We start from the raw sequence: 13,211 nt of genomic DNA on the forward strand, positions 1-13,211 counted from the left end.
CCTTATTTTTGTGCATATTTGAGTTTTTCTGTGGAATTGAGTTCAATAATTGAAATTACTAGATAAGGGTATGCAAATGTTAAATTTTTATATGTGCTGCTAGATTGTCTTCCAAAATAGTGCTAGTTTACATACAGTACCATCACATGTAAAAGTTTCCATTTTTCCAAACACTTGCTAACACTGCATAAGATTGCATTGACCTTTCTAATTTTTGCTGTTCTAATGGAGAAAATAATGTCATCTTGCTTTAATTTGCATTTTCTTAATTGCTAGTGAGAATTAACATTTTCATATGTGTATTAGCGATTTATGTTGATCTCTAATGTGAATTGTCTGTTCTCCATGTATCTATTTTTTCTCATTTATTGTCTGTTATTCAGGATATCAATATCATTATGTGTGTGTATGTATACATAAAGTGAGGATGCATTTGTCAGCCTGTGTTTGAGTATGAGTAGGGTTTCCAGGCGGGAATTGCGGCCCGTTCTTAGGAATTTTTTTCTCTCTCCCGTTCCCGAATCCCGAGATATAAACTGTTTTCTGTTCTCCACGATCAGTTGTTTCCACAAATTGACGGCTGATACCACTAACCACCTGGGTTCAAGGAGCCAATTTTCCCGATTTCCAGACCAACTTTTCTCGGGATTTGGGAAAGCGAAAGAAATTCGTGAGAATGGGTGGGAATTCCGCCTGGAAACCCTAAGTATGAGCCTGAGAGAGCAGATACTTTTCTTGCAATGTCACGTCTTTTGTCAATTTTAATTTTAATTTTTCATTCTTTACTTACATACCTATGGCTTATGACTTTGGTGTCTTACAGAGGAAAGTTTTCTATACTCCCAAGATTAGTTTTTAAAAATTAAATTACAGTTTATATTTTACTTTTGATCTTTAATCTTACCTGTTAATTTTTCAGGAGGTTAACTTGCATTGTCACAATACCTATCCTCCAAATAGTCCATCCTTTCCCCAATGATTTGAAAAATCTCCTTATTCTTATACATGCTAATTTCCTTTATACACATGGCTCACCTCACTTCTGGTTTGTTTCGCTTCACTGCTTCTACCAAAGTATGTCAGTTATACTTCATAATATGTACCTCTTACTAATTTTTTTTGCAAATCTGGTTGATAGTAAGATCATGGATTCTGGAAACAGCTTTTGTGGGTTTGAATCTCTGTCCCACCAGTTTTTTGCTGTGTGACCTTAGGCATGTTATTTAACTTCTCTGAGCCTATTTTTCCATCAATAAAATAGAGAGGATAATAACATCTACTTGATAGAATTATTGTCAGAATTAAATAATTTGTAAAGCATTTAGAACCATGCTTAACACGTAATCGTGTTTACTCAGTTCTTTACATCAGTGACATTTTACTTTTCCTCATAAAGATTTTGAATTTTCTTGTTGGTGTTTTGGGCTGTTCTAATACTATTTGTTATTGTGGATAGCAGGCAGTTTTTTTCACTACATTTTCTAATTGATTATTGCTAATATATTGGAAAGCTATTGATTTTATGTATTGATCTATCTGAAAGTTTACAGTTGATACTCTTGATTTTCTAGGTAAATGATTATCTGTAAACAATGATAGTTTTATATCATTGTTTTTTAAATATCTCATGGTTTTGATTTGCATTTCCATGATAGTAATGTTGAGCACTTTTTATATACTTGTTAGCCATTTTATGTCTTATGTCTATACATTCCTCTGCTCATGTTTTAATTGTGTTACTAGTTTTTTTGCTATTGAGTAGTAGGAGTTACTAATACATTTTAGAAATTAACACTTTATCAGATACATAGTTTGCATATATTCTCTCATTCTGTAGGTTACCTTTTCAGTGTGTTGATTGTTTCTTTTGCTCTGCAAGAGTTTCTTAGTTTGATGTAGTCCTAATTGTTTATTTTTTGTCTTCGTTGCCTGTGCTTTTGGTGTCGTATCCATGAAGTCATTGCCAAGACTCATGTTATGAAGCTTTTCCCCTATGTTTTCTTCTAGGAGTTTTATAGTTTCAAGTCTTAATGTGAATTGAGTTGATTATTGTATATAGTGTAATAAGACAAGGGTCCTTTTTACTCTTTTTGCGTATGGATAGCCAGTTTTCCCAACACTGTTTGTTGAAGAGACTGTCTTTTCGCCACTGTGTATTCTTGGCTCCCGTGTTTTATGATCAGTTGATGGTATATCTGCGGATTGCTTTCTGGGCTCTATTCTGTTCCATTGGTCCGTAGGACTGTCTTTATGTCGGTAACATACTGTTTTGATTACTGTAGCTTTGTAGTATATTTTGAAATCAGGAAGTGTGATGCCTGTACTTAAGGGTGTATTTCGAAATGGGAAAGTTTTAAATTTTGAAGTCTAATTTGCCCATTTTGTTTTATCTGCTGTGCGTTTGGTGTCATGTTTAAGAACTCTTGACTAATGAAGATTTTCTTTTATGTTTCTTTCAAATGTTTTATAGTTTTAACTCGTAAATTTAGGCTTTGAGTTAATAACCCTTTGAGTTAATTTTTGTGCATGGTATGAAAGAAGGGTCTAAATTCATCTTTTTACATGTGGATATCCTGCTTTCCCAGGGAAAAGACTATCCTTTCCCAAATGAATTGCCTTGAATCTATACGAATTGCCTGTGAAAGATCTATAAATGGAAGGGTTTATTTCTGGATTCTCAAGTCTGTTCCATAGATCTATACATCTGTCCTTATGCCAGCACCACACTGTCTTGATTACTTAAACTAAAATTACCGAGTTTTGAAGTTGGGAAGTGTAATGTTCCCAACAACTTTGTTCATCTTCAAATTGTTTTGTCTATTCTAAGTTATTTTAGTTTCCAATTGTGGTTTGGAAGAATAGCTAAACATTTCTTAGCAGGTAGTTTTGCTTTTAGTTATCCCTTTGTTGCTGGTTTTTATTGCTACTGCATTGCGATCAGATGCTGTCTGTTTTCTACCATTTGGAATTTATTGGTTTTTTTAAAAAACCTTCATACATGATTATTTTGTGAATGTTCTGTGAATTTTTAAAAATATGTATTCTTTTTTGAGACTGTTCCGTAATCTCAAATAAATTAACCTTGATTAACTGACTGTGGGTGGTGAACACACTATGTAATATATTTAAAAAAGATAAATTGAGTTGATAGTTGGTTATTAAAGTTCTTTGTATCCTTTCTTTTTTGGTCAGTTTGATTTTGATAATCTTATATTAGTCCTCCACAATGATTGTGCATATGTTAACGTTTGTTAGTTTCTTCTCTTTAATAGTTTTAGTTTGCTGCATCTCAGCGCTATGTTATTGGGTATATTACTATTGTCTTGGTAGATGATTCCATTTATGACATAAAACATCTTCTGTGTTCTGTTTAGTGTTTTTCTCTCCCCTCTTGACCTTGAATTTTATTTTGTATGAAATTAAAATTGTGAATCTTGTTTTCTTTTGTTAGCATTTGTCTAGTTTGTCTATCCTTTTGTCATATAAGTGTCAAGTGATATGATATCCGTAATTGTTGTGGCTACAGTATATTTTTTACTAACTTGATTTTTAATACAAATTTAATTTGTTATGGAAGTCATGTTAGTAAAGGAAAATCTTGTTTTGCAGAACTATTTTCATGTGGCTTTTTTTTTTTTTTAAAGATGGTCTGGATTTCTATTATTCTTCAAAGCAGCATGCTCAGAAGATGGTAGAATTTCTTCAGTGTACAGTTCCTTGTAGGTATGTTCTAAACCTAAATGGGATTGAGTCCAAGGTGCTGAGAATAGATGTAGGTCACATCCGTTCTTCAGGCTGAGACAACATCTCTTATGTTAAATATTTAAAATTAGAGTAAGAATATTTACAGTTAGTAACATATTGGATTAGCCATTTTAAGGAAAGTATTAGCCAAAGAGCATGTAAGACTTGCTTTGCGGATCTAGACCTCATTCCACGATAATAAGCATTGTAGTGCTGAACCATTAATTGTTTTTAAATAAGAAAAAAGATGAGGTAGAGGGCTCTGGGGAGAAGCTTCTTGGAGGAGAAAGGATTTATGCTTCTAAAAATGGGAAAATAAAGGTAGAGATTGTACTGAAAATGAGATTAATATGAACAGACTTGTGGGTATTAGTGTAGCTTTTAATGAATACCGTATATAGACTAGATTGGCCTGAGCCGAGAACATGTTTTGGAGGTTTTTAGTAGATAAAGTTGAAAATAGGATGCAGTCAGGTTGGTGAAGGTTTTGAAATGTAAATGGATGAAATTTGGCTTCAGCGTAGCAGATATCAGGAAACTGTTTTAGACCTTCAGTGATGATTTGATTTGATGAAAACATATTCCGAGACTATACAAGTAAGGCCTTTGTGTTTTTATTATTATTAACTTTTTCTTTTAATAGATACAAAGCCTCACAGAGACTGATCTCTCAGGATATCCATAGTAACACATACAACTACAAAAGCACATTTTCTTTGGAAATTGTTCCAGTATGCAAGGTACTTTTTCTTATTTAATTAATCTCTGTCTATGAAAGAGTGCACATAATTAACTGGTTTACATGTAATTAATAGTTCCTGGTTTCCTTTTGAGGTTGGTTAAAAATTTAGAATAACTTTCTTCTTAAATGATTTTAACACATTCAACCATGTTAAAACTATGTTAAAAAGTAATCACGCTTAAAGGTATAAATTGGCATACCTTTTTATTTTGTTATACTAGTGTAAAAGGCCTGTTGCAATTTTTTTTTTAATGTGCATATTTCTTAAAATTTAATTCTAGTGGACACATGACAATTCTGTGAAACTGAATACAAGAAATAGCATAAACATAAATATTGAACCACTTTGAAATATGAAACTGGATTTTGGCATGATGAAAATAAACAGTATTGTGGAAATGGGACCATAGAGTCATTTCTGTGATTTAAAAACATAATTTGAATAACACTTAAAATGTAGGTTATCAATTCATTTAATTACACTAAGGTAAAACCCTGCTTCAAAAACGTAAATGGATTAAAATTCACAAATAGATATTGAGGAACTGCTCTAGAGAAGGCTGTGTGTCAGGGATGGAGGTCTCTGCTATAGAGGAACACATGTATGTTGATATTTAAATCACTAATGATAAGTGCCATAATTTATTGTGAGCATTCTGTATAAGTTAATATGTAAGTACTTGAGTATATTTCACCTCTTTATGTCTTATAATAATGAGGGTAAATCATCCTGTCATTTTGAACATGAGGAAATTGAAGCTTGGGGAGGTTAGATGACCGAGGCTAGGATTTGTGCCTAGGTCTGTGACTCTTAAGCTTTAAAGCTGTCATCACTATTTTATGATGTAGCACAGTACCAGGGATGAAATGATGGCTTAAAACAAGGTCAGCAAACTTTTTCTGTAAAGGGCCAGGTAGGAAATATTTTCTGCTTTCAGGGCATATGGTCTCTTTTGTAACTACTTGGCTCTGAGGCTGTTGCACATAGTAGCCATAGATAATAAGTAAATGAATGGCGGAAGCTATGTTCCAGCAAAACTTCATTTACAAAAGTGGGCTGTGGGCCAAATTTGGCCTGAAGGCTATATTTTGCAAACCCCTGGTTTAAAATGGTGAACATTTTCCTGGTACACAGTCTGGGAAATACAAATCTAGGTTTGAAGGCATATTTAAGGCCTTGTGTATTAAATGCTTTCAGTGATTCATACAAGTAACTGCATGAAAACACAATGTAAAGGAGTGTTTTCATTAATCTTTAGAGATTCTTACTAAGTTATAAAGAAAAGATTGGACTAGGTGCTATTAGGGATGCACAGAATGTTCCTTCAGTGGAGGAGCCTACAATTGTGAATAGATACAGCTTAAAATATAGCACAAATTCTTTGTATTTTAATGCAGTTTAAAAACGGTAACCACATTGCTGGTCTAATTTCTCAGTGTGCACATAAATCTGTGCTTTTTGGCGCATTAAATTTTTGATTATATATTGTTATATGTAACTACTATGAAAGAGAAATGTGGCTCCTCTGAAAATTTTTTTTTTTTTTTTTTTTTTATGGAGATGGAAAGAAGTCATAAGTAGATTTGGAAAATCACTCCTGATGTTTAATGCTTTGCTTAGAATGTACACTGTATTAACATAGAGTGGTAAGCAGTCACACTTCAATACAATTGAAATAAACTTAATACGTAGCTTGGTGAATAGGATCTGGAAAAAAATTTTAAAGCATTTTCGTTAAGACAAATAACCCCAACTTAAGAAGGTATAGCTTATTTTCTGTTTCTCTAAATGTCCGATTCTTTAGGACTCTGTTGACACATAGAATTAAAAATTTAATATTTTGGTTTGGCAAATGCACTTGGATCAGGTTTACATTGATGAATGTTTATGGAGACTGTTATTTAGGATTTGCTTCATTCTAAATGCTAGTTCTTATGCCTAGGATAATGTTGTTTGTCTGTCTCCAAAACTGGCACAAAGCCTGGGAAATATGAACCAGATTTGTGTGTGTATTCGCGTAACCAGCGCCATCCATCTCATAGATCCAAATACCCTACAAGGTAAGTATTTAAAGAAGACATCAATGGTAGATGTCTCAGTACTTTTTGCATCTTCTACTTCTTGATTTTTTTCTCTTTCTATTTCCTGTAATGTAAGTTTTCTCTTAAAAAACCTGAGTTTATTTTGATATTTTCCAAAAAGTCATTCATTATCTTTGTCAATTAGAATTTATCAGTCAAAGGTCTTTTTTACAATATGGGGATGAGCATCTGTCAGGTAGAACTTTATTTCCCATCGACTAAGCAACTACAATGACTGATAATATTTCTAAAATAAAATGCCAGCATGTGAAACAACTATACAACTGATTAGATCTGACCTTATATTAAAGGCACTTAGCTCTGTGGTGTTCTGATTGTAGTAACCGCTTAAGATACATTTGACACCAGATATTCTCATGTGTTATGAGACGTTTGGGCTGATTTATAGGAATAAATTATAAGTGCAGAGAGTGAGTTGCCCCTGTGGTTCCTGCTGACCTAATGCTTCCCAGTTCGTATATAGCAACTTCTTCCTAGTTATAACATTTGTTGGATTTTAAACTACTTAATTTCTTTTGTGCTTTAATGTTCTCTGTTTATTCTTAGTTGCAGATATTGATGGGAGCACTTTCTGGAGTCACCCTTTCAGTAGTTTGTGCCATCCCAAACAGCTAGAGGAGTTTATTGTGATGGACTGCAGCATAGTCCGAGATCTAAAACGTGGTGCAGGTGCTGGGATGATATCAAAAAAGGTGAGTTTCATCCTACTCACCTTTTGTTCTCCCCCAACTTATTTTTTTGGTCCCCACCTTCTTGTATTTTTGTTTTTTAAATTTGTTGGTAATTCCAAAATGTGGTTTCAAATAAAGCTAGCACCACATTAGGTTGAAAATGCATTCCATGTTTGTATGTTGTTTGCTTTTAATGTGGTTATTGTGAAAATTAGCAGACATACACTATCTGGTAAGTTAATTTTTTCTCTTTAATGTTGGAAGCATTTATAAAAATATTTATTATGAAAAAGCATTTTCTAGCTTTACTTTTGTACAGGACGACAAAATGATACGTTAACCTTTATGACTTTAAAAATTTTTTCAAACATTCTGAATTATAAGCTGTATTATCACTAAGTACTGAATACATCAGTATGTATCTCTAAAACATGGGAACATTTTCTATATAATCAAAGTGTTATCCTACATATAAACATTATCCTTTGTATTCAAATTTCCTTATTGTCCCAAAGTGCCTGTTATGGGTTGTTCAGACTAGCATCCAGTTGGGAACCATACATTGAATGTGAATATTATATCTTTTATTTAATAATAGTCCCCTCCTTGCGTTGTTTTTTTTTTCCCCCCATGAGATCAACTTTGCAAGGCAACTAGGGCATTTATCTTGTGGATGGATCTTATTGTTACCTCATGATGTCAGTTAACTTGCTACTTAATCTCTTGTAGTTCCTTTAAATTGGAAAGTGGATCTTGAGGCTTGCTTAAATTTAGATTAACTATTTTTGGCCAGAACATTTGAGAGGTGATGCTGTGTACTTTTTATGGTATATCAAGATACAAGTCATGTTTGGCTGTTCATTGATAGCCAGATCTCCATTGTAATACGATTTTTTTCCTTTTGTTAGTAGCTAGCCTCTTTCCCCCTCCCCCTCCCCTCCCCCTCCCCCTCCCCCTCTCCCCCTCTCCCCCTCCCTCACTCGCTCCCTCTCTCCTTCCATCCAGGTTGCCCCAAATTTAGCCAGTGGAAACTCCTTCATAATAGTTTGTATGCGTTTTAAAAAAATTATTTTAGCGACTTTTACTTCTTCAGAGCAGTTTTAGTTTCATAGCAAAATTAAGAGGCAGTAAGAGATTATCCCCTGTCTTCACACATGTATCGCCTCCTGCCTTATGGCTATCTCCCCCCCCACTCCCCCCCCCCCCAGAGTGGTACGTTTGTTACTATTGGTAAATCTGCATTGACAAATTATAACCACCCATTCCGTAGCTTACATTACATTTCACTGTTGATATTGTACATTCTATGGGTTTTCACCAATGTATAATGAAGTGTATTTATTGTTACAGTATCATACAGGGTATTTTCACTGCCCTAAAACTCCTCTGTGCTCTGCCTGTTCATTCCTTTCTACCTCCTAACATCTGGCAATCACTAATCTCTTTACTGTCTATAGTTTTGAGTTTTCCAGAATGTCATATAGTAGGAATCATAGTCTTTTCAGATTGGCTTCTTTCACTTAGTAATACGTATTTAAGTTTCCTCCATGTCTTTTCATAGCTTGATAGCTCTCTCTCTTTTTTTTTGTGCCAAATAGTATTTCATGTCTGGATGTACCACAGTTTATCCATTCATCTACTGAAGGACATCTTGGTTATTTGTAAGTTTTGGCCGTTATGAATAAAGTTGCTATAAAATCTTTGTGCAGGATTTTGTATGGACATAAGTTTTCAGCTCCTTTGGGTAAATATCAAAGAGCATGTTTGTTGGATCATTTGGTCAGAGTATGTTTAGTTTTGTAAGAAGCCACCAAACAGTCTTCCAAAGTGGCAGTACCATTTTGCATTCTTCCCAGTAACGTATAAGAGTTCCTGTTGCTCCACGTCCTCACCGGCATTTTTGGTGTCATCAGTGTTCAGGATATTGGACATTCCAGTAGGTGTGTAGTGGTATCTCATTATCATTTTAATTTGCATCTCCCTGGTAATACATGACTTGGAACATCTTTTTTGTATGCTTATTTGCCATCTGTATATCTTCTTTGATGATGTGTCTGTTAATGTCTTTGGCTTAGTTTTTTATCGGGTTGTTTGTTTTCTTATTGTTGTTTTAAGAGTTATTTGTATATTTTGAATACTAGTCCTTTATCAGTGTTTTTTTTTGCAAATATTTTCTCCTAGTCTGTGGTTTATCTTCTTATTCTCTTGACATTGTCTTTTGCAGAGTAGAAGTTTTAATTTTAATGAAGTTCAGCTTATCAATTATTTCTTTCATGAATTGTGACTTCAGTGTTGTATCATGACTAAAAAGTCATTGCCACACCCAGTGTTAGCTAGGTTTTCTCTTGTTATCTTCTAGAAATTTTATGGTTACATGTTTTACACCTGGGTTTATGACCCATTTTGAGTTAATTTTTGTGAAGGGTGTAAGGTTTGTGTCTAGGTGGATTTTTTTTTTTTTTTTTTGCATGTGGATGTCCAGTTGTTCTAGCACCATTAGCTGAAAAGAGTCTATCTTCACTCCATTGTATTGCATTTACTCCTTTGTCAAAGATATGTTGACTGTTTATATGGGTCTATTTCTGGGCTCTCTGATCTGTTCTTTTGATCTGTTTGTTTTTTTCATCAATACCATCATACTGTCTTGATTACTCTCACTTTACATTATGTCTTGACATGGAGTAGTGTCAGTCCTACAATTTCGTTCTTGAACTTCAAAATTGTACTGGGTATTCTGTATCTTATGCCTCGCCATATAAACTTTAAAATCAGTTTGTTGATAACTATAAATGGGATTTTGATTGGGGTTGCATTGAATCTGTTGTTCAAATTGGGCAGAACTTAACATCTTGAGTCTTTCTATCCATGAACATGGAATTTCTCTTCCTTTATTTAGTTCTGTTTTGATTTTGTTCATCATAGTTTTGTAGTTTATTTTTCATATCTTATACATTTTTTGTTAGATTTATACCTATTTCATTATTTTGAGTATTAATGTAAATGGTATTGTGTTTTTAATTTTAAATTCTGCTTGTTCATGATAGTATATAGGAAAGCGATTGACTTTCGTTTCTAACCTCGTATCCTTGTATCTCGTAATCTTGCTGTATTAGTTCTGAGAGTTTATTTGTCCATTCAGATTTTATGCTTCAACAATCTGCAAACGAGAATTTTATTTTTTCCTTCCCAACCTATATATCTCTCATTTCCTTTTTTCTCTTTTGCATTAGCTAGAGTTTCTAGTATGATATTGAAAAGTAGTGGTGAGAGGGGATATCCTTGCCTTGTACCTTATCTTAGTGGGCGAGTTTCAAGTTTCTCACCATTCAGTATAATAATAGCTGTAAGTTTTTTGTATGTATTCCTTATCAAGTTGAGGAAGTTCCCCTCTATTCCTACTTTACTGAGATTTCTTAACATGAATGGAGTGTTGGATTATTTTGTTAAATGCTTTTTCTGTATTTATTGATACTATCATATGATTTATCTTTTTTAGCTTGTTGGTGTGATTGACGGATTACATTAATTGTCTTTTTTCTTCTTTTTTTTTACACTAATTGATTTTCAGATGTTGAACCAGCCTTGCATACATGGGGTAAATCCCACTTGGTCATGGTGTAGAATTCTTCTGTATTTTGTTGAGGATTTTTGCATCTTGTTCATGAGGGACATTTGGTCTAGTTTGCTTTCCTGGTAATGTCTTTGTCTAGTTTTGGTATTAGAGTAATGTTGGCCTTTAAATGTGTTAGGAAGTATTCTCTCTGCTTCTGTCTTGTGGAAGATATTGTAGAGAATGGGTATAATTTCTTCCTTAAATGTTTGGTAGAATTCACCAGTGAATCCACCTGGGACTGGTGCTTTCTGTTTTAGAAAGGCTATTAATTATTGATTTAATTTCATTAATAATTATAGGTCTATTCCTGTGTCCTCTTACATGACTTTCCTGGTCTTTGAAAGCATCCTGACTTCTTGGCACACCACCACGGTGTTTAAGTGTTCCAGAATCACAGTGTGTAGTTCTTACCCATATCTGAAATCAGGTATTTCTTCAAGGAGATAAGTCCGATATTTTTTTATTGTGAATTAGTATTTGGAGACCCCCATACTGTATACCAATGGTGCTTATTTCTGTTGAGGTAATATTGTGACTTGACAAAAATAACTTCTGGGAATATTGGTGGAAAATAATTTGGGAAAATGGGTGGAAATGGGAGACAGATTCCTTTTCACATTTTTATTTAAAATAAAAAGTTTAATAATATAGTTAAGAGCAAACTTATCATTTATAAAAACTGTAGAAGAATACCACTTCCCCTTAGGCATATATATATCCAGATATTATATTTTCTTTGTTTTCAAAATACGCATTTAGCTAGAACAGGTTCATAAGTCTCTTATAAATAATAGCTAGAAAGTGGATCCTGTTACATAGGATTTAGTCTCTTACTGGTAAGCCACCCCCCCCCCCCCCAATTCTTTCCTACATCTGAAACCTTTTATTTCAGTTACTCCCTTTACCTCTTCTTTTCATCTCTGAGATGCCTTAATTCTATCTATAACTCTTTAAAATTTCAAACGGGAGGTGTTATTTCTGCAACAAATAGTTTTAAAAAAGTGTTACTCCTCAAAATGATAGACATCCAAAAAATTCATTTAATAAAGATTAGGGTTCTCTAGTAGTAGTGGGGCCACTGGGATTATTAGTTTTGTTTGAACCCTGATTTTTGAACCTAATGTGTAAAACACAAGGGGTTGCTTAGGATGTTTCAGGGTTTAAGACTCTACGTTTCAGTTATTCTTTCTGCTTAGTCTTTATAGGCCCGTCTCCCTGTGAAAACATTTCTTCTGAAAACTCTACATATGTCTGTTTTTAGGTGACATTGTTAATGTTTTATAAAAGCTTGAATAAAACCTTAAAAGTATTTTATGAATTCCTTGTGAATCTTTTTTCCTATATTCATAATGAAGTAATTTGTTAATTTTGACAGTGTTTCAGAGATCTGAATAATAAAACAATTCCTGTCTTTAAAATGAAAATTAGAAAAACCAAAATCAAAATTGTATTTAAGTTTTCTATGAAATGCTTTTTGAGTTATACTTAGATTGTTGAAGAGTGCATTTTCTTTCCTGTTAAGCATACCCTTGGGGAAGTCTGGGTACAGAAAACATCTGAAATGAATACAGATAAACAGTATTTTTGTCGCACTCATTTGGGACATCTGCTGAATCCTGGAGACCTGGTGTTGGGGTTTGTATTATTCTATAGTATTTTAAACTTACAAGTAGCATTGCACATTTTCTTCTGGAGCCAATAAACCTATCTAAAATACTGAAGTTGTGTATTCCAAAAAGGATTTAAGAGTTCTTAGGAGCTGTATAGCTCATTTTATTATTGATAACTAAAACTGTGGTTTGGACAGAAACCCTTAGTTATACTGTATTTTGGCCATCATCTTAAAGCGTTATTCGTTCCAAGATTTTAAGTAATTGAACCGTGACGTTGTATGGTTAGATGATATTTACAACTTTTTGGGGAAGTAGGTAGATTTTATTATGTATGTGTCGCTGCTGAAACATTTTCTTTTAAAATACGGCAGCCGTGTAAGGGGTCTTTACAGGCTTAGAACAGTCCATTCGATGCAGAGCTTGTCAGCATGTCTTAAACATTACTTTTGCTCTTAGGGTTTCAGTTCCTTTTACTAGAGAATGAGGGTTTTTTGGGTCGTTTTGTTATAAATGAAATGGAACCATCTCACTGAATCCTAATGTTACACTGATAAATAAGTGTATTTTGCTTCTTTCCAAGTATCTGGTAAGGTGAACAATAATGGATCTGTGAAACTCAAGAGACAGAGCGCCTTATTATCTTTACTAGAATCTGTAGAAGCATGTTCACTGTATAGTAAAACTGCGAAACTTGTAAAGTGTGAAAGTACATTAAATGTTTGATC

General features: G+C 33.6%; 1 protein-coding gene across 4 annotated transcripts in view; it reads left to right on the plus strand.

Moving 5' to 3' along the window:
* Positions 1-13,211, plus strand: part of NMD3 (NMD3 ribosome export adaptor) — a 95,711-nt gene that overhangs the window by 78,360 nt on the left and 4,140 nt on the right. For all 4 annotated transcript variants that reach the window (XM_088794378.1, XM_088794379.1, XM_019731931.3 and 1 more), the window contains 5 exons: positions 3,645-3,723; positions 4,388-4,484; positions 6,430-6,547; positions 7,136-7,281; positions 12,396-12,508. In XM_088794378.1, coding sequence (XP_088650504.1) covers positions 3,645-3,723; positions 4,388-4,484; positions 6,430-6,547; positions 7,136-7,281; positions 12,396-12,508 — 553 coding nt within the window. The remainder of the gene's footprint in view (positions 1-3,644; positions 3,724-4,387; positions 4,485-6,429; positions 6,548-7,135; positions 7,282-12,395; positions 12,509-13,211) is intronic.

The sequence above is a fragment of the Rhinolophus sinicus genome, chromosome 17, assembly GCF_057876585.1.
Source record: "Rhinolophus sinicus isolate RSI-liver-muscle chromosome 17, RSI-T2T, whole genome shotgun sequence".
In the NCBI taxonomy this organism is placed as follows: Eukaryota; Metazoa; Chordata; class Mammalia; order Chiroptera; family Rhinolophidae; genus Rhinolophus; species Rhinolophus sinicus.